Source organism: Orbicella franksi, chromosome 8 (assembly GCF_964199315.1).
Source record: "Orbicella franksi chromosome 8, jaOrbFran1.1, whole genome shotgun sequence".
NCBI classification, from domain to species: domain Eukaryota; kingdom Metazoa; phylum Cnidaria; class Anthozoa; order Scleractinia; family Merulinidae; genus Orbicella; species Orbicella franksi.
Genome location: NC_138152.1, coordinates 27,597,845 through 27,620,079, shown reverse-complemented (window position 1 = coordinate 27,620,079; position 22,235 = coordinate 27,597,845). Strand labels below are relative to the sequence as shown.

The following is a 22,235-nucleotide window of genomic DNA, read 5'->3' as shown; positions in this document are numbered from 1 at the left end:
TTCAGAGTCATCGGAAGCGTCATCGTGCAGCTGAATGTCAGATGCTGTAGTTTCTACGTCATCTGGCGAAGGTTCGGTTGGGAAAACTACTCTCTCTGCTGGTGTGTACGAGGAACGGTACATACTGAGAGGAAGTCAGTCCCGGCCTTAACTCCTGACGCGCGCTACGCTGACGGACGGTCCTTCCATTGTCACAAGCCCATTCTCTCTTCTGGTATTTCTGTCTGGAATTGAGCTGTCTCGTTGCTTAAGGTGGCTCATTCTTGAAGAAGCGTTGCTTGTTCGACAACATGATAATACGATGGGTTATGATGAGAGATGTTATACAATGTTATACGATGAGAGATGTTTTAGGAATCCAATGGTGCCTTTGATGGACGTAATAAGCTTAACGGTACCTGCTTTGATGTCTGTTATACAGATGTTCTTGTCCATATCTCAACACATACGCCCAAGAAACAGGCTATCCAAGAAAAAAGGCCGCAAAATAAACAGAACGAATGAATGAATCAGTAGACTTACCATTGGAATTCAGTGGCGGAGACCCGGGGGCGTGGGCCCCCCTTATTTTGGGAAAAAAAAGAAAAAAATCACAGAAAGAAGAAAAGCCGGCGGGGCAAGCAAAAAGACCCCCTCCCCTTACCTTAAGGTCTGGATCCGCCACTGGAGTTCAACCCCTTTCCGGTGCCCGCAATAATGACGACATACCCACCATGCACATTGAATATTTCACGAAAAATGAGCCTGTGTTGACGAATCTCGAGGTATAAATTAGTCATTTCACGAATCACGAGAGTACTTTCGTCCACAGATCACGGGGAATAAATTCTTTCGCTCGCGAATCACGGTAATTAAAAATAAGCGTTCACGGTTCACGGAAACCCCCTTTCCGACCCTCTCTTAGGTTAATTGTGCATGATTTTTTTTTTGGTAGGAAATAGGGTAGACAGCACTTGCTGGATTTTTGTTCAGCAGTTTTTGCTGTGCAAGAATTTTTTTTGAAAATTGCCCAAAGCCCCCTCAAAAAAATAATAAATACCTACCTTCATACATACACGCAGATCCTATATATACCACCATCATTTTCGTTTCCCTTGCATCATTTGTGTTTCCTTCTTTCCCCTTTTCAGTTTTTCAATATTTCCACTCTCTGTGCGAAGAGCTGAAGCTGAAGACAGACGGCAAAGGTTGCATTTTTGCCGTTTTCCGTTTGCCGCAAAGTTCGTGCTTAATGGGTGGACCATTCAACTTTTGAGGGGGGACGGTGTGGGTGATTTTGAGAAAATAAATATATCCTGCCAGCGTAACTTGTACCGACAAAAAATGACACGATCACTGTCGAAAGAAAAAAAAAAAACGTACGTTCAGCGAGCCAAAAAAAGCCTGTCACACAAAGAAAAAAAATATCATACATATAAACAATTCCCTAGAAAAACATCTTTGTCCATTTAGTATAGTCCATTTAGTATTGTCTATTTAGCATAGTCACGAAATTTTTTTTAGCCCTGAAAGGGCTGAAAAATTTTTTTCGTGACTATACTAAATCACCCACACATCCCCTTAAAATAATGAAAAGTCAAATGGATCACCCCTAAACTCTGTCGCTGATAACTTGATTCGATGTTTTTGCAATCAAGCATTGTAAACTAATTCACCATTGTGTCTGACTGATAGCACGGTTTGCTTTGCTAACGCTGATTTTTAGTGATCTGAAGAGCTATTTATAACTATTACGGTAAGCATATTTTAGTTTGCTTCAGAATTGTAGAATTTTCAGTGGCTTAAAAATCATTTGTAGCTATGACGCGTTTAGCAAAAGTGCTATGACAAAAAAGAACGAAAAAAAATTAATTTTAAGGGGAAAGCGCCACGATCGCTAAAATAAGGCACCTAGCGGATTTGAACCACTGACCTCTGGTTTACTAGACCAGCGCTCTAACCAACTGAGCTAAGGCGCCTGACGACGTGATGGGGAAAAATTATTATACTTAAACTAACTTTTCTTACTCTATTGGCTGAAGGTTGGCATGGCAACACGACCCGTTCGCAACGAGCCGCGTTACGCAAATGAAGTGCGTGTAGACAATTGTATAAATATTGTCACGGATCAGTTAAAACGTCAAACTGTGTCGATCAACAAAGGACCACCACACGCACTTGGCCGCAGGGTTTATCCACTCGAAGGGGGCGACACGACATCCCAGCTCGTGTTGTTTACTGTTTCTGCCTAATGAATAGCTTAATTTATACACCTTTATCGCGAGATCGACAGAAAGAATAATTTACTTTGCTTAAGAGCACACGGGAGACAGATGATTGCGATTGTAATGTTTTCTCACGTCTTGGTCGCTCTTCTGAGATGCGGCATTTTCTGTTACACCGTTGTCAATCAAGCGTGAAAACAATTCGGCGGTGTCGACATTTACAGCGAGATGAATGCTGCAAAACACCGGCTGTGTTTAGCACCCAGCTAAAATAGTTTAAGATTACTGTTTTCGTTTTCAAGTCACAGAAATTTACATTTCAAACGCTTTAATTTAGCGTCTTCAAAACGGCCGACGTCAATTTGTATCGACGAGGATTTTTTTTGTCTTGCTCCCCTCTCGCGACAGAACGAAAACTTTGTGATATGATCTTAAAATATGGGCAATTTCCGACACTAATCCTCCACTCCTAGGATATTTTTTTACTAAGTCTTGCTATTTCGGATAACGCTGAACAGCTGTGCTGAAGGGTTGAAAATTGCGAGTCCTTTCCGGACCCAGTTGGAAGCGAAGTAATTCGCCAGAAAATGCTGCATTGATTCGAACGTTTTTTATCGAAGATAGAGAAATTCGAAAATAAAAAAATAGCGGAGGGAATTTTGAATATTTGTTTCCGCTTTGCAGGTCTCTCGTGTTGTATTTTGACTGCGGCTGTGAAACCGGAATCTTATTATTGGCTTCGAACTGGAAATTGACGACTTCGAAGGACGCACGCACGCGCGCAAATTGGTCACGGTTGATCAGTTTTCGCGGCATCGCATCCCACGTGGGCGTGCATTCGTCGGCTCGCAAACAGACTGTTCCCACCTACTAAGCATTTGGTTGGCTCGGAAGTGGTTTGTGGCTGCGTGAAATTTGCGTTCGATCAACGACAAGCTTGTCTGACATTCGCCACTGATATCGTTGGTAGCAGCTTCTAGCTCTAGGCGAGTCAACTTTTCGACTTTGGGTCTCGCATTTGGAAGCTTTCTTCGATGATCTGGTCGAAATTCGCGAGTTTAACCGCGAATGTTATTGCTGTCACGGGTTGTTGGTCGTGAATTTTTTTTTTCGACGCTACGCGACTAGTCTAGTGGCTATGGAAAACGGCGCTGAGCGAACAACAACGGCGACGCCAGGAACTCGAAGCGAACCCGGTGAAAAGCGATCTGGCGTTTTCGAGGACATAGTTCCTCGAAAGAAACGAAGAAGATGCGGTGCTTGTGAGCCCTGTCTGAGAAAAGTAAATTGCGGCGAGTGCAGCAATTGTGTCAATAGAAAAACTGGTCATCAGATATGCAAGTTCCGCAAGTGTATTGAACTTAGAAAGGTGCGAATATTTGAACGAACGTTAATGATTCCGGCTGGAGATTGATAATTTTTGCACTCAAAACCTTGTGCGTTGTGCTAAAGTAGTTTTCGCTTGAATTAATTTGTAGTATGCTTTCGTTTTGGTCTTGCAGAAAACGACAACGAACGTTGCGAAACGAGATGCAGTTCAGCTGCGACAGGGTTATAATGAAGACGACATCTCACCGGAAAGCTCGCGTCGCGTGAGTTGTTCTATCGAAGAACCCGATAAGGTAGGACGAATCATCTAAAATAATACCACTGACCTCACACTGATTTTATTCACGTTTAGGCGAAAATTACATTTCCAGGCCTTGAAAAGTTTTTTTTTTCTCGTAGCACCGGGGTTTACTTGAGGCAATTTATGCGCGCGCTTCGTTTGCGAATATTCAGCAAGTTTACTTATTTGTTGTGGTTTGCGATTTTTCTCTCAAAGCGAGCTGGCGAAGATGGCGCTCAAAGCGAACTTATCAACGATTCAGAGCCTAGTGAATGTAAACCGCAGAAACCAGAGTCGCCAGGGAAAATTCACGTGCAGGAAAACGCCAAAGTACTTCAGCTGCAGAGCACAGAAATCAGCGTTACCGCCGAGGATCCTATTCGTGTGAATGAAACAGCGAGCGGTGTCGTTCAGCCCACTCGCTTAACCGAACCGGTCGCCGAAAACCTTTTGAGGAGCAGCAAGGTAGAAGTTTCCCGCAGAGAAAGCGATTTTGAACCCCCTCCATGCAACTGCCCAGGTATTTACATATTTTTTTTACTTGTATTCTTATTCAAATGCACGAATCCAGCCGGCGTGAATATCTAACCGCCACCGAAATCGGCCACGAACTAATTTGGTTGATCTCTTATTTTCTCATGCCGCGCACATTTCCATTTTCGTTTCGGCTTTTGTCGATAGCGTGAGATGAGGAGACTGGCTTTGTTTGAAGGTTTAAATAAACCTAATTGGGGATTAAGCCGGAGTTGCTTGGAGTAAAATTTATTAAAGTGGATCGGCGCGGTACGAGCTAAGTTTTGTTGACATTGCCGCTAAATTACGAGCGGAAACTTTCAACTTTGCCCACGGTGAAATAAATTAGTTGCGCATACGAAAAATTACGGTAAACGTTAAAGAGGTTTTCTTATCAAAATTTTTATCAGTATCTCGTTACGATAGAGATCACGGTTTTGTTTATATGTGTCTCGACTAACCGTCAAAACAGCCATTGCACCATGTACAATGTCCTTCTTTCAACCATTCACCGGCGGGTGTTTTTGTGCTAATTCTTAATCTGCCTAAACGACTCGCTGCTTTGCGCTCTGGCAAAAGACTTACTCCGTGTTATCGGCCTAAATCATTAAATCATCAAAGACGCAATGTGAAATGAATTGCCGCGAAGAAAATAAAGATGGCAAGGAAAACAAAAACAAATCGAGAAACGCGTTTGCTTTCGCTAATGGTTTTTTTAAAACTGCGGCAATATGAGTGTTGAAGTTGTCGGTTTCACGCGCTGGGTTTTTGTTGGTTTCTAAATGATTGATGAGTGGTTCTCTCGACACGTCTGGTGTCGTTTCTCTTGCCAAGACGCATTCTTGATTAACGGGAACAATAGGAATTAACAGGTCCATGTTGGAATGAAGTTAGAATATGTCTGATTGAAATGTCGGGATCGCGGCATTTAAATGCACGAAATTTGGGAAAGCCCTTAAACGCTCTGTTGAAAGTGCACAAAGTATTATTGTCACTGGGGCTGTAGAACAAATCTTCGAAATTCAAAACACCGGAAACTTGGTCCAGTGCGTGCTGATTGTAACATTTGGTCTTTGATATGGTTGATTTGTTGAGGTCCATCGAGCTTTGAATTTCCACAGTTGCTGCAATCGCTTTATCGCTGATAATTAAGGGGGATTTATTTAATCTTGGTTGAGGATTTAAACAAAAAAAAAAAAAAGAAAAAAAAAAAAAAGAAATGACCACGACTAAAGTTCCTGTATTTGTGTATGGGCTTAGAAGAATTTATAACTCAAATCTTTGTTTTGTTATTTTCGTTCGGTGCACCATTTTGTGTCCACTTGCATGCTATGGGGGTTATAGTCCTGTAGGAACCCAAATGCTTTAATTACTGTATAAACAGATCAACCCTTATTGGTGGGTCTTCCCCATAAACGAAAACACCTTGGCAGATACCCAGAGAAAAGATAAAGACACTAATTTTGACATGGCAAGAGAGGTGTCGATTTGTAGTGCAAATTTATGATCCAGCTGTTTTCTAAACACAAGGTGGCACAAGAATAGTATAATGTAAACTATTATGGAAAGTGACCCATTATTGGCATAATTTATGAATTTAGCTTGGCCATTTTGTTATCAGGTTAGGTTCCTGGTACTCATGTTGCAGTAAGTAATTTGATTAGAACTGCGCTTTCTCTTCCTGGTTCCACTTGTTATACATATAGCTGTCTTATGACAAAGTACTGGTTTTAGAGGACGTAAAATATATTTGCTTTTGAAAAAATAATACAGTGGAACCTGTTAAGAAAACAATTGTTTATTTCCCTGAGGAGCCTAGTGTGAAGGAATTTTCCCAGTGTTGTGTTTGTGCACAGTCACGTTCTTGCATGCAATTTTTTTTTTGTGAGAAATTATTTTTTACGCAGCAAGGATGCTCAATGTAATTCAAGAGAAACACCTACGTAATAACCCAATCATCACTGATTGTTTTTCAGAAAACTGGTTAGAACATTGTTAGTGTTTGAAAAAGTAACTTTGCAGTGCAAATAGCATAAATTAGTAACATATGCCTAACATTCCATCTGACAGTGTTAATTGAACTACTAGCTATATCGTCTCTGAGTAAACTGGGAAAAATTGGAAAGACTGTGTTCTAGCTTAGCCTTAGTGGTATATCAGTCTTGTCTTTTTCTGTGGTTCCAATTACAGAAAATGAATAGTTGTGAGTATTGCTATTCCCTCCCCCTATAGCAAACTGTATTTTATTTTAAGGTAACCGATCATCCCAGGGGAGGGACTTCCATATGAAAAAGACGAGGTTGCTCATTGGAAATTTTGAAAAGAACCCTAAAACGTACCAAGATCCTGTTTTGTGAGCGTGGCTTGAAATTTTAGGCTAAATACCCTAAGAATTACTGAATCCGGGATTTTAACCCCTAAAGGGTACAACAAGCACCCCGTCATTTTTATATGGGAGCACCCCCCCCCCCCCGACCCCACGGCCAAGCATATGGCACTTGGAGGCTTGCTGGTCTCATGGTAAGTGGACTCACCTCTGGATTGTCTGGGTTTGAACCCTGGCTGGGAACAGTGTGTTGTGTTCTTGAGCAAGTCACTTTACTCTCACAGTGCCTCTCTCTCCACCCAGTTTTATAAATGGGTACTGGCAAATTTAATGTCGAGGGATTACCCTAACCCCTGTCCAGGGGGATAGAAATACTCCCAGTTGGACCACTTGTTTTGTAAGCAGACATTACCTTACCAATGGCGCTTGAGACAGCCCATGACAGCTTCTAGCATGTTTCAACTCATTAGCAATGGTATCAAACAAATAATAGTGAACAAGCTTGAGTCATTTTCTTGACTTTACATGAAACAACTACAACAACAACAACAATTTTTTAATGAATTAGGAGATGTCTTTTAGGTGGCTGTAGAGGCCACAAAAACTTCAATGCTCTCTGCCAATATGAATACTCAAATGGAGATTAAGGAGTTACTGAAAAAGGAGCCAGAAAAGCTAGCAACAAGTTTCAAAGGATTGAAAAATTCTGTTATTTAAAGGTCTGTCTGACAAGTATGATAACTCACTAAAGCAATTCAAGTCAACCAATGAAAAGCTCACTATGCACTCTACAACACATAACAGCATTAGAGAGTGTATTTTTTTTTAACGATTAATCATTATTTACTGTCAGACCAATACCTGAACTACATAAAGTTAACTGTAAACTTTAAATTCTTCCTGCATCTCTCCTGTCCTAGAATGATTAAGACATAACAAGGGTGGAGGCTAACACAAAATCATAACTGTTCATTTAGCCTCCAGTCTCATTAAAAATATTTCACCATAGCAACAGTATAAGATGATGAGAGCACCCTTACCCTGTAATTTTAGCTTTGAGGGCTTATAACTCAAAAATGAGTCTGATGGAACCCAATTTGTTATCATTGAATATTGTAATTAATCAGCATGCATGCCGATGACATTGGTGTCATTTCATTGTTGCAGCGTCAACTTATGAAAAGAAATACAAATGTGGTATTGATCCTTCAGAGAAGACGTTTGAAACTGTTGAGTTGCCTAAAGTTTAAAGGAGTCCCTTTGTCTTTGTGTTCATTTTTTTCAACTTAAATATCTTTTTTATTGCACATCACATAATAATAATTTGACAGGCTCAGAAATATAGCTCGTACTTTTAAAATTTCACACCTGTCCAGTTTCTTCATATGGAATGCAATAAAGGCTGTACATTTCTTGTACACATCATGAAGAGAAACTTATAATTGATTGTTCTAGATAAAAGGTCTCTTTTAATACAATACAACTAGAAGGACGAGGGCTTATAACTAAAAAATGAGTCCGATGGAACCCAATTTGTTATTATTGAATATTGTAACTAATCAGCAAACATGTAGAAAAACATGTTTGAAACCTGCGTGCTAATGTATTATCATGGCTAGAGTTGATGCAGTTATAGTCAAAATAGTTGACAGCGTAATACTGACTTCTTGGCTAGTCCTCTGTTGTACCTTTGTTAATTAGTGAAGATCCTGTGCTGGGTGGGAATAGGAAACCTATAAAAGAAAGAACAAGTATTGTATATACACAACTTTGCCACTGGTGTTATGGGGGTGGGTCTATTATAGGGTGTCTAACATCCTTCAAACCACCATATTTTGTTCCTACGAGACTGCAAACCACTCTCATTTTCTCCTAAAAACTGAAATGCATGACAATTATCATCACACCCCATCTTCTGTAACAAAACATAAGAAATTCTTGACATCAGTAGCTGTATTTCTGCGGCAAAGACCACCGTTGTTGCTAACTCCATTGAGTAACCAGGGAACAGAAAGTTTTGACATCTAATGACAGTCTTCTTACTCTCCTAGCTCAATATGAATTACTGCTACAAAAACACGCAAAAACTGAAAACCTGAGCTAAGTTTATGACTTCCCAGAATCGCGTAATAATTTCTTAACCGTAAACTGTGAGATAAATGTTTAAGTACTCACATACCGGCTCTCAAAATTGCCATAAAGCACCAAACTGCCAGAGTATAATTGACCTTCTTATGGCGTTAATGCTGGAAACAGAGTGCAGGAACCCTGATTTCCAAGTTTGCCCTGTGGAAACTATGATGTAATAGCCTATAATTCATTCTCAGTATCCTCCAAAAGATTCTTACTAGCTTATGAATTATGATAAAGATTGTTCAATGATTTCATCTTGTGCCACAGCAATTCTGTAATTTGAATTTCCCAAAAAAAATTTTTTTAAAAAAACTTCACAAGCTCATTGGGCAAGCAAAGGATAGAGTTGACTCTCCTGATTGGTGGGAGGTGGGAGGGGAAGGCCGCTCAGGGTGGCCAGAACTCCGGAGGGGGGAGGGTACTCCCTTATATGGTCATAAATACAAGTAGGATATCAATTTGGCCATTTTGGTCTTAGATAGGGTATGTTTTTTGTACTCTAGTCTTGAATTGGGTACGCTTTTTAGAAGAAGCTACTTTTTCATCATTACTGATAACACCATAAACAAAAGCTCTTCAAAAATTATGTGTAAGGCAACTGTGTCAGCTGCAACAGCCTTAAATAGGGTATCGAATTTCTGGTCTGGTCAGAAATAGGGTAGGGAAAATGGCAGATTTTGGTCATAAATAGGGTAAGGGTTTTAAGAAGTAGGCCGCACACCCCTTCAAATTTTTTCGGAAGTATTCCTTCTCCCACCTCCCCCACCCCGGGCCAGAACTTCACTCTATCTTCACCTGCAACTCCTTCTTCTCGCCTCCACTGTTATACAAATACAGCTTGTTTTTCCTCTCTTTTTTGGTTCCTTATCTGCCCCTAGACTTCCAACCTCCTCTTTCCTGACTTAGTTCTGCATTAATTGTAATATTTATTTTTCAAATTTTAAGAAATAATGCATATTTGTTATTTGCCGGCTGGGAGGTCTGTATAGTGAACAATTGTAAATGTTGCTCGCAGCCACAGACTGAGGGTAGTATTTTCAAGTTCGAGGTCACAGTTTTTCACTACACTGGGAGACCCTAAGCCCAGTAAATAACGTACTTATTTTTCTCTCTCTCTTTCAAATCACCTTTATAATAATTATTTTTGACCTTTTCTACACATATCGAGCATGTTACTGTGACTGTGGTCAATGATAGGAAAAACTGGACTGTACCAGGAACCAGTCAGATTGTAGGAATCGTTACCGTGCCCTCTTACACATTACATTACAAAATTAATATTAATCTACACGGTATTGCACCTCATTACAGATGCAAAGAGGGTTTGGGCACATGGGTGTAGCAAACACTTTCTCGATGGTTTGTCCTCAAGCAAGTCCACTGTGATAAATTGTAATAATTGCATTTTTCTAGTTTTAGGAAAAGATGACAGTCCTTATTATACATACTTGGGTGCTGCGCCAAACTTGCATTCCCTTAGAAATCTCTTAGAAGACAGGTGAGACAAATATGGATGGTGTTTTCCAGAAAATTTGCATGCATCCCTCACAAAAGGGATTTTTTTTTGAGAAACCCCCTCCCCACCTCTCTGGAAATTCCAATTAAACTTCATACATTTCTTTAAATTTTTTGATCTTAGAGAACAACCCCCCCCCCCTCCCCGCAAGAAATTTCAATCCCTTCTGTGGGGGTAGTGTGGATATTTTCTGAAACTGCAAATTGAAATTCTCACTAACTTTGTATCCTGACCTCACTGTTTCTGATACTCAAAAGTGAGATGTGGGAAAAACTTGGCAAGTCTTCCCTTCCAGTTAATTTGGCCGTGGAAGATCTGGGTTGGAAACGAAATTCTCACTTTTCGTAGTTCTGACGATATGGTTATTTAAGTCAATGATAGAACTGTGCAAAGTGTGAATTTCATCTCAAACACAGATCTTCCATGGCCAACTGGAAGGGACACTTGCCTTATTTTAATTTTTTTAGTGTATTGTAAAACTGTATTGCACAGTTTCCAGAAAATATCCAATCCATACTCCCCCCTCGGAAGGGGTTGGAATTTCCTCGAGGGTGGGTGGTTCTGTAAGCCCCCAAAAATGAAGAAATGTAGGAAGCTCTATTGGAAATTTCCAGAGGGGTTGTTGGGGGGGGGGGGGGGGGGGAGGAGGGATCTTAGAAAAAATCTCTTCCATGGGGGAGGTGTGGATATTTTCTGGAACTATACATTGTCAGTAGCTTAGACCAATTCGGTAGTGATATACCATGGTATTGTCTTGTAAGCATTGTAAGTGGTGCATTGTTTTGTATTTTTCTGTTTTATTGTTTTGTCATTGGAAAAAGAAAGTTAAAAACGAAATAGTTCAAGCAGTGTGGAGGTAGTAAAGGAAATAACTCAGCCATATAAAAAAGCATTAGTTTTTTGCGCGAATCCTGTCAAAACTGCCAGTTGATTTCAGTTTTTGATGAATTCCTTGGTGCCTTTCAACTTTAGAAAACTATTACCTTGATGAGGTTTCTTCCTTTTTGAAAATAATTTTTGAACATTAGACAAATGACTTAAACCATGGAAGTTAACAAATCGAATGTGGTTTAGCGTTGTCTGTACTCTTATCGACAATGATATGCGTCATTACAGCGGTCAAAATGTTGTGAACTCACGAGGCACAGCCACAACAAATTTTGACCTCTGTGATATCGTTGTCGATAAGAGTACAGACAACGATAAACCACATTCGATTTGTTTTTTACCACAATACATGTATCAACGTCAAAGAAAATGTTTTTTTTCAGAGCGTGACCAAGAGCGTGACACATTGACGCGGGCAGCGTTGTCTGGAGTCTTATTGACAATGGCAGATTAGCCAATCAGATTGCGAGATTTGTAGCAATTGTGGTAAATCCTAGGTGAAAGCTTGCAAATACAATATAAAAGAACTTGCCAGTTATCTGGAAACGGTAATACTTATAATAAATTTTGATATTTTCAGGTTTGGCGTTAAAGGACCGGCTCTTAGAATTGAACTGGTAAGTAACCACAAAATATCCGTTTTTAATCCATGGGGAATGCGCTAATAAGAGGGCAGAAGACCCTTTGTTCAGTTTGCGTTATTGCATGGATTTTATAACGTGCGAGGTCGCCAATCAGAGCTTCCGGTTGTTTCCCGCTGGAAACTGAGGGACGGGATAAGAGAGTTATTTGATGCTTTCTCGTGTTATACCGTATTTACCACCAAATCGGGTCTTGATAAGTCGCATTAATTTGCATATAGAAACTCGCTCAAAAGACGTACAATAGTCTAATTCAGTGAAGTCTGTCGGATATTCACGGTCTTAATCCGACAGCAAGCGAAGGTTAAAGTTGGAACGATTTCTTAGTCATGCATTGATGAATCTTACGAAACTCTTAGGCTTACCTCAAGTGGGATAAGCAGTCTTTATGAGTTAAGCCAGTACATTGTTCGCCTATTTTCAGATTGGTTTCACCGGAAAGGAGGGCAAAAATCAGCTCGGTTGTCCCATAGCCAGATGGGTGAGTCAATCTGTGCGGTAGATATATGAAATCAAATGCTTGTTGCGCCTATTACTGACCTACTGAATACGCCAAAACAAAGCTTTGGGAAATATTTAGCCAGATTAAAGACAAGCATGCATGGCTTATCGTCCTAGGTTTACTTAGGGCGTTGTATGGTATTTCACAACAGAGCGTAACACTAATCAGCTTGGAATAAAGGCGCTTTTAACTTAAGAAATGATTGTAACAGGAGCGACAGGGCCAGACTAACGAAAGTTTTAAATTGCGTGCGAGAACTAACTGAGCGTTTGCAATTCCGCAATTGACGATTCAGGGCAAGTTAAGCGAAGCTTTAAAACATTTGTTGCTACGCTACCGAAATCACCTACTCTAGAAACTAGAAACTGAAACGTTTAGTCTTCAGTGATAAAAGCTTACACAGACCTAATTTTTCTCCCATCATTAAAACAAATTTATCCTTAGACGCTAGAAAAACGTTTTTTCTTAGCTTTTAACATGCCAACTTTTGAATTGAACCACATGTAGGTTCTTCGTCGGTCCAGTGAAGAGGAAAAAATCTTGGTCATTGCACGGAAACGTGCTGATCACGTGTGTGAAACGTCACTTAACGTGGTGAACATTGTATTATGGGAAGGCATTACGCAGGAGCGAGCAGATAGTCTCTACAAGGAGCTAAGTACAGTTCTGCCTCAGCATGGCCTCCCTACAGCAAGAAGATGTGGTATCAATGAAACGTAAGAAAATGCTTTGTTCTCTAAGGCACCGTCCACACTACGCCGAGGAAATTTAAAAACGGAGTTTTCACTCTCAAAACGCATCAAATATTTTCCGCCCACACTACGCCGTAGGAATTTAAAAACGCAGGTTTCACTGTGAAAACGCATCAAATGTTTTCCGCCCACCCATCGCCGTAGGAATTTAAAAACGGAGGTTTCACTCTGAAAACGCATCAAATGTTTTCCGTCCACATTGCGCCGGAGGAATTTAAAAGTGCAACACAATTAGCCGTCAGTTTGGATTTGTGTCTGAGGAAAACCCGGGCATGGAAATCACGGGATTATCATGAGGTCGACGTTTTCGAAAAGCTCCTTTGTCAAAATATTTTCTGTCCACACGAAAACGCAAAGCCGTCGTTTTCAAATTCCTCCGGTTTGAAGAGCGTTTTCGAAAAGCTTCGTTTTCGTGACGGATTAGTGTGGACGGTAGGCCTAACCGTGGAAATGAAGCTGCGGTTTCAAATTCCTCAGGCATAGCGTGGACGGGGTCAAATTTTCTACTCATTCTCGTCCGGTTATTATTATTATTTTTTTTTGTTTCTGTCTCAATTTATACATTACGTTGAGAAAAATACCAGACGCACCCCATCCCCTACCTATTAATTACTTCCTATTGATTATTGTTTTGCAGAAAATCGTGTGCCTGTCAGGGGGTTAGCGAGGAGACTTGTGGCGCGTCTTTCTCGTTCGGCTGCTCTTGGAGTATGTACTATAACGGTTGTAAGTTCACCCGAAGCAAAACGCCGCGGAAGTTTAAATTGCTCGATCCCTCCAAGGTAGGCTGTAAAATGGAACTACCACGCGAAATTACTTCTGCTGCTTTTATTGGAATGGTCATACTCTAAGGGTTAATCCATAGACTTGAAAGCTAGAATCACTTGGTACAGCACAATAAACAGTACCACATGAAAGTACTGCTCAATAGCTTTCATTTGAATGGTCACACACTAGGGTTTCATCCACAGACTTAAAAGTTAGAACCACCTTGTACAGCATAATAAACAGTACCTCGTGAAAGTACTGCTCAATAGCTTTCATTTGAATGGCCACACACTAGGGTTTCATCCACAGACTTAAAAGTTAGAACCACCTTGTACAGCATAATAAACAGTACCACATGAAAGTACTGCTCAATAGCTTTCATTTGAATGGTCACACACTAAGGTTTCATCCACAGACTTAAAAGTTAGCACCACCTTGTACAGCGTAATAAACAGTACCACATGAAAGTACTGCTCAATAGCTTTCATTTGAATGGTCACACAATAGGGTTTCATCCACAGACTTAAAAGTCAGAGCCACCTTGTACAGCATAATAAACAGTACCACATGAGAGAACTGCTCAGTAGCTTTCATTTGAATGGTCACACACTAAGGTTTTATCCACAGACTTAAAAGTTAGCACCACCTTGTACAGCATAATAAACAGTACCACATGAAAGTACTGCTCAATAGCTTTCATTTGAATGGTCACACACTAGAGTTTCATCCACAGACTTAAAAGTTAGAACCACCTTGTACAGCATAATAAACAGTACCACATGAAAGAATGGTTAATTTCAGTAAATTCTGAGGAACGTTTCTCTTTCCATTACACGAACAGGAGGAGGAATTTGAAAAAATGATGCACAGTTTGGCAGCTGATTTGTCGGTTGTGTACGAAAAGTTTGCCCCACAAGCCTTCGATAACCAGGTAAATTATAATCAGTAGTTTAAATAATAGCTCTCTGTGGAAAACGATTCTCAAACTGAGACATTTGTCACCTATCATTGCCTTTTGTTGTTTTCTTGTCTATTAAATTTTTCAAACTGTCAAGTGGAAATGATAATGTTCTTTGTAAGAGAAGTCGCATTTTGACACCTGTAACCAAGGGTGATCGTTCTTATATCCCAAGAAAGCCATATTTTATCTTTTGGCGCACACCGAATTGCACAGTTATCAATAAAAAGGGAACTTAAGCAATGACTACGGCGACACCAAGGTCGACACGTAGTAAAAATAGGATTTATATTTTACCTTCGAATTTCGTAACTATCTCAACCTGTTCAGTGCGCCAGTCGGTCTGAAAACCTGCCCAAACTAGATATGCCAGTGCCTGCCATCAATTTCAAAACGAAATACGAGAAAAATGCGGTCGTAGCGTATAGCTACGTTCCCCAAAATACGCAGAACTTGGTCATTTCGCGTTACTGTTTTGCAGAGGACGTCTACGAAATGTACAGCGATTTAAAACGCACATGTACAACTATTGTTTTGCGCATTGAACTTTTTGTTTGGCCACGTTTTCGTGGCCGTTGCCGTCGTGGTTTGCTTTAGCTCCCTAATATTATTGAAAAGCAATGGCTAGTAATATCGCGTCTTTCTCCCTGCAGAACCTTGTCATTTCCACCTAGCAATGTCCTTCATTTTGCTTTGCAACGCAATCAATCAACCCTTACAACTCATTTTTTTTTTGCGTTATAATTCTTGGTACATTTCCTTGTCGTCCTCTGTAAATCAACAACATGAAATGACCAGTTTTCCAAGTTTTTGACAACGGGAGCAACTACGGCTAATTTTTCGTATTTCTATTTGGAACTGAACGCATTCGTAGCATATTCAGCAAGGACAAGTTTTAATACCGACAAACATACTGAATAGATCTATGGAAATGCGAAATTCCAAAGTAAAATATCAACACACTTAAATGGGCGTCGTCCTTGTCGTATATGCGTACGGTCCCTTATACTAGACGGCAGAAAATCCAAGATGACTAACAGAAAATTCGAAACACGCAACTCGCGTCGAGGTGTACATTCTCAACTCGAACTCAGTCTCTCCCTCATGGGGGTGACGTATTAAGAAGGAATCTACCAGAAGTTCGTGTAACAAGCCGACAAAAACTTTGTACCGAAGTTATTTACATTGTTTTGCAAACTTCCGTGCGGCTGTTTTTAAATATCTTCTCACAAGAAGCTAGTTGCAGTCCAATACCGAGAAAACGAAACTGGTCTATTGCCGCGTCATTCTCGGCTATCACAGTAAGATGGTGCTTTAGAAGTATTTGGGTAGTGTCGCCATCTCAGGATAAATGCGTAAAATCGTTCTAATTCCAGGTAAGACAAGAAAAGGAGGGCCTCGAATGCCGCATCGGAAACAACGACAAGCGCCCGTTCTCGGGTGTCACGTGCTGTATGGATTTCTGTGCGCACAGCCATAAGGACTCCAGGAATATGGACGGTGGAGCCACACTGGTAACAACAGTTGTTTCTATATTGTGACTAACACGAAACACTATGCCTGGCTACAAAACAGGCATTACTCTCTCTAGTAAATAAGAGCATTGAAATTTTTCCTCGGGACAACGAACAGACTTGCAAGGTCGTTCGCAAACCCCTCGTATCTCACCGGGCTCCAAGGAATAAACCGGAAAGGAACAGGTAGGACTTTTACGGTCGAGCCTTCGCTAGAAGACACTTCCAGTCAGCGGACACGTAGTCTTGATCCCAGTCACATACAAATCCTACTCACAATTGTAACTTGGCATAAGAGGAAAGTTCTCAGAATGCACAGTTTTTTCTGGTTTTAAGGGTGTCCTCTAAGACTGATGATTACTAAAGACCAAGAAGAAAAGTGTAGATTAAAGTGTCCAATCGTCCCATCTTGCTTTTCAGTTTCTTATCGTTGCTAGGAAACCAGGAGACTGTTCTGTGCTTGTCTTTGTTTTGACCTGTCTTTAATGTTGTCATTGTTTGTTATATGCTGACGGTTTGTTTTTATTGTTGCCATTGTCGCAGGTTTGCTCCCTTCTGAGGCCAGGCTCTTACAACTCCAAAGATGAACAGCTTCATGTCCTACCGTTATACCGCTTACTGGATAAGGATGGTTGTCCTGTGGCGCCAAATTACTTCATGCCCAGCCACTTTCTTGAGCCTCCTGTGGGTGTGTCTCCAGGGTACTCGACCGTCACAGGACAAGAAAATTCTCCTAAAGGAAACAAAGCAGCAAACAACCAAGACCAACAGCTCAAGCAGGAGCGCAAAGAAATCTTTCAGGATGTAAACAACAACAGCAACAACGGCAATCAGTCTTTCCTGTCGTTTGATGGACAACGCATCCCACACGGACATGCGCAGACAATGCACGGGTTTCCCAATTCTGTGATTCATCATCATCCAGCCTCTAACCACGTGATGAGCAATTGTTATAACGGACAGTACCCCCCTCATGGCTCACCGTTGTTCCAGTTTCATCCTCACCTTGGGAACGGCTTCGTTCTGAACCACTGCCGTGCGCCCGAGGTGCACTGGGTCGACGAGAACCACATACCATATTTGTATCGAAATCCGGGACACCTGAACCACTACCACAACTCCAGCAGCAATTACAATAACTATGATAATTACGATAGAAAGGTTCCCATTGTGAGTGGACCGTGGAACTGTCGGTTGCCTTTTGGTAAATCCTTTGGGATGAGCGGCACCCAGTCGAGTAGAGGTTCGGAGTATGCAAAACCAAAGACGGTTATTCACCACTACAATGGTGCCCCTAACGATATCGTAAGAGACCCTTCTCAGATCAAGTGGGTCGATGATAAGGAGGTTCCTCTGATGAGAGCCTCAAACAGTGTTCCACTGGACGAGAATGCTAATGTAAAGGAAGACGTGGAAAATCGAAAAACTGGCAAAGACCTCGTACACGTAGAACATCCTCGTAAACCGTTCCAGATCGAGGAGAATATGGGTGGGGTGGCTATTGCTCTTACCCATGGGTCTCTGCTCATTGAGGTAGCGAAAAAAGAACTTCATGCAACGACGCCTCTTAAGAATCCCACTCGACAGCATCCAACCCGCATCAGCCTCGTGTTTTACCAACACAAGCACATGAACCTTACACTTCATGGCCTGGGAGAATGGGAGCAGAAGGTGGCTAGGAAGAAGCTAGAAGGGGAATCCGCTGCCAGCATGGAGACAGATGCAGCGGAGAAGGAGACTTCCCCCGATTCAAACGTGGAAGAGCGTGAGGTGGGATATCTGGACATGCTGGCAGAGACGGCGCTTTCCAGAGCCGACATTGATCCTGGTGTTACAAACAGGCGTGATTCTTATGCGGCCCATCCTGTTGAGGTAGCATCGGTGAATGCCAATACTGTACATCGAAATGAGATGCACGATCCCACGGGTGCCCGTACTCCGACAGGTTCATCAGATCGTTTGCAATGTACTCAACAAGTTAAGAATGGAATGCTTTATCACGAATTTTCAAGAGTACCTAACCACATTAACTCTTCTAAGTTTCTTCCAGTTAATGAGGTGAACGAACGTAGCGGACGAAATACCGGTGAGGACGTTCCATCTAAATTGTCCCCAACAAAACCTGAGCAAAATAACCACCTTCCCAAGCCAATTGAATTGGTCTCAGGTGGGACCCGTCAGGAGCAGTTATGGATAAATGAGTTGAACACTTCACAGAACAAGGAGCCGTCTCCCAACACGCGGCAGCAAAGCTGGGGATCTTCTCTTCATTCCCATCCAAATAGCGAAGGACTAAAAAACAAACTCTTGTTCAGTGATGCGTCTACGAGTGAGGGAAGCAGGCTAACCTCAAACCAGGCCTTGCCAGGACAAAACGTCGATGCAATTCACAGAGAGCCATCGCAGGATGAAGGACTCAAAAACTTCTCTACCCCTAACGGGGTGATCCCTGAGAGGGTGTTGAATATTCATGCTAGGAGTTTAGGCTCCCATAAAGATGTTGTCGCTGAACCGTCTACGACCAAGCCACGCGAGGAACGTAGCCACACTGGCTCCAACTTCAGTGTTTCAAGGCTTTTAGGAGATGAAAACAACAAAGAGAGCAAACCTAGTAGCGGTGCTTCCTCGTCGTACCGGATAAGCAGCATTCTTGGAGACGAGAAAACGTTACCAGGCGGACAGGGTGAAACTGAGCTAGATAAGACTCGTCAGCCCATTTGTCAGGCTCGGTCGTCTGATAAGGAGCCTGAGGTCTCCACGAGGCACCATTCTGTTTCAGACCCTCCGTTGCAAGTACCGAGTGTTCCTGTCACTCCAAGATTTCCATTTATGGCGCCATTTCCTCATTCCGCAGGAAACAGAGACAAATTTTCTGCTGGTCCAGAAAGATCTTATCTTGACTTCTCAATGGCGGCCAATCGCCTGTTCGGGTACAGTCCGTACAAATTCGGAGTTCCGTTCCCGACTTATCCCAGTTTCTTCATGCCGCCTTTCCATCCACTTTTAGCGGCGGGAAATGGGCTTTCGTCGAACTTAGCTTTAGTTAATTCGCAAAACTATTTGTCCTCTTTTGTGGATTCTGCGAAGCGGATCGGAGAAATGAGTGGCATGGGGCTTGATCCTGCATCGCTGACAACCATTTCCACTGCGACGCGGACTGGTGTGAGTTATCCAATAGACACGCTTATTACTGTTGCACCTTATACTCAAACCTGTGTCACAGGTCATTACCAGAACTGGCTTTGATCCTGCTTGTGCCACAGGAAACTATCAAAACTGGTTCAGTAAGTACAAACTGATGTAAACCTCTGAGGTTATTCGCAGACAAGGTGCTTAATTGTTAGTTGTACACAATAACGCCGGGATCGCATATTTTGATCATACTTAACACGACTTACTGAAAGCTGTTCTGCAAGCTTTTGCTTTGCTTAGCTGGAGTGCACAAAGTTTTCTCTTTCGCGGTTAGTTCTTCCTCCTCTCAGAGATGTCTGGGACTGGGCCTGAAAAATTCCATTTCGATTACGTAGCTCTAATGAGAGAATTGTGGTGTCTGATTGGTTGTTGCTCAGTTTTCGCGCGTAAATAACGACCAATCAGAGAGCTGCATGGATCTCAGTGGTGCTACGAATTCAGCACGGAATATATCGTCTCGAATTACCGACGACTTTGGAGCGGGGAAGGATTGACCTCGTTGAAAGAAACTTTTGTTACTCCAGCTAGTTTGTGTCTTCAAGAAAGACGTTTCACGCGGTTCACCTCGAGCTTAGAAATACAATTTTGCAGGAACAGTTTGTTCGACATTAATAGCCTTGTTTCTCGAGCCATTCTGGCCCAAAGCGAGAAATCTTCATAGTAAACACGTAATTAGCTCCCGTGGGGGACCCCCATGTTAAAAAGTCGGGGACGCTCGTAGGAAAATTTCAATGAAACTACTGTGGAGACCAATCTGGGTGAGGCTCGGGCTTGATTTCACCCCGTAAGTATACCACTTAAAACGAAATAGGCTCTATTTCCAGCCGCTGTTCAGGAAGGGAGCCCGCGCTAATAGACCGGACTCGAGATACCGGCGGAAATTGAGCCTAAAAACGGAAATAAGAGCCTTTTTATAATTATTTCTTCGAGTGCGCCCTAAGATACTTTGACAGCTAAAATTAGTGGCGTTTCGTCATGAACACCCTGATTGAGACTAGAATCCTTGATTTATACCCCTAAGCGAGACGAAGAGCATCCCCGACCGTTTCATAGGGGAGTCTCCCCCCGGAATCAGCTGCCCAATAGAATATTGAACAGTCAAAACTTGAAACCTCAAGCGGAAGAAGGCAAAGAAATAATTTTATTCCTGAAGCCCCTGAAGTAATCAGCTTACAATCTCCCTTTGTCCCCTTGGGTTATCAATATATCAATGTATAATCACTGTAAAACGCTAGGCGACTTCAAGTTGATTGATTGTTTAAAAACTCTTCCAACCAAGGTATAGGGATCAGTAACGAGAGTTCGTTTGTTGAATACTGGGCTTCAAGGGTTAAACGTTTTGACGTTGTGACAACTTGAGCATCTTTTCTAGACAATTCTCCGTCTTGTGACTTCAAACTACTTTGTTGAGGGAGTGGGAGAATTTGCTACCCTTGGGAGGTTCAAGAGAACTAACCCCTGGGATTAGGAAGACAGTAAGGGAGATCAGGTCTCCCAGCATATCAGTAGCCTAACTGAGTAAAATATTACCTAAGGAAAGTTGTAAGATTAGTTCATTACTTCCATAGAGAACCTCTCTCTAAACTGATCTAAATTCGTACTCTAAGCCGCTTGCTCTTTCGTCGGTATTTAACAGTGCTGGGGCGGGGAGGGGGGTTCGGTCGAACCCCCTAGATTAAAAAAAAAGAGACATTATAACACGCTGACAGCAGCAGGATGCCGGAAATCCCATTTCCCAGGACCTCAATTTTATAAATTGTCCCCGGACCCTGGTCCGCATCTCGAATCCCCGTCTCAAAAAACCTTTATCCGCCCCAGCAGTGATCTGTTTTTTTGTTGTTGTTGTCGTTGTTGTTTTGGTGGACACAGTATTTAATAGGTTTAATCATCAAAAGTTCTCTAACGTTGTACAGATTCGCTTAGTGTAAGGACAAGTAAATTAGAGCAACATTCAAAACGACAATTTGTGCTCAGAGCAATTGCTTATACGTAGATTCAGACATATCCTTGCTTTAAGGCAAACAGTGTTATAGGGGTTAAGAAATTTAACAATTTTCGGTGGTAGTGGAGGTTTTTTTTTTAAGGTTCATTTTACTTTTTATTTTTAAGCTGATAAAACAATGTACAACTCCACATGGCCCAGTGATGGTCTGTTGTATTGCCACGAAGATGCATCTAAAGTAAATTTAAGATATATACATTATATTTATCTGTTAATGCTGTTTATGGTTAGGTATATTCTTCGATGTAAATGAGTGGATTTACTCATCTTACTGTGAAAATTGTCTTCGTCTCCCAAATACTGTACCCTAGTGTAGCGTTACATATAATCACGTCACGCGTGATGACTTAGTCACGCCAAGTTTTAACCTTTGAGAGCGGCTGCAGGAAAGCTAACAAATAGTTTGTAGAGATTTTTGTAGTGATTATTTGTAAACTTATTCACTAGAAAGGAAGCTTTATGAAAAATTCATTTTATTTGGATATAGTTGATGCCTGCAAGTTGGCATAGCCTTACCTTATTTGATTATAAATAATCGATTATAGTTTTAAGTATTTTAGGAGTTAAATCACGCATTTTAGGAAATATGCCATTATGTAATTAAGAGTGAAAGGAAACAAAGTCATATGTTTTTTCCCTTGGGATTCTGTGTGTAGATGTCTTGTTTGAGTTTGAATATTTCTCACTGTTCGTTCAAACCGAAAGTATAGCGAAACG

The 22,235-nt window shown here is 41.5% G+C and overlaps 1 protein-coding gene and 1 non-coding gene across 2 annotated transcripts; one reads left to right on the top strand and one right to left on the bottom strand.

Annotated features, from left to right (window-relative positions):
* Nucleotides 1–1,884: 1,884 nt before the first annotated feature.
* Nucleotides 1,885–1,958, bottom strand: Trnat-agu (transfer RNA threonine (anticodon AGU)). The gene has a single exon. It is a non-coding gene; the product is annotated as a tRNA-Thr (tRNA).
* Nucleotides 1,959–1,999: 41 nt separating this feature from the next.
* On the top strand, nt 2,000–22,155 carry LOC145496177 (methylcytosine dioxygenase TET2-like). The gene is made up of 11 exons (XM_081475833.1): nt 2,000–3,573; nt 3,707–3,826; nt 4,030–4,333; nt 10,199–10,283; nt 11,770–11,806; nt 12,255–12,311; nt 12,840–13,048; nt 13,722–13,866; nt 14,694–14,783; nt 16,187–16,324; nt 16,868–22,155. Exons 1-11 carry the CDS (start codon nt 3,343–3,345, stop codon nt 19,568–19,570), a joined length of 4,119 nt encoding a protein of 1,372 aa, XP_081331959.1. The 5' UTR covers nt 2,000–3,342; the 3' UTR covers nt 19,571–22,155.
* The last annotated feature ends 80 nt before the right edge of the window (nt 22,156–22,235 follow it).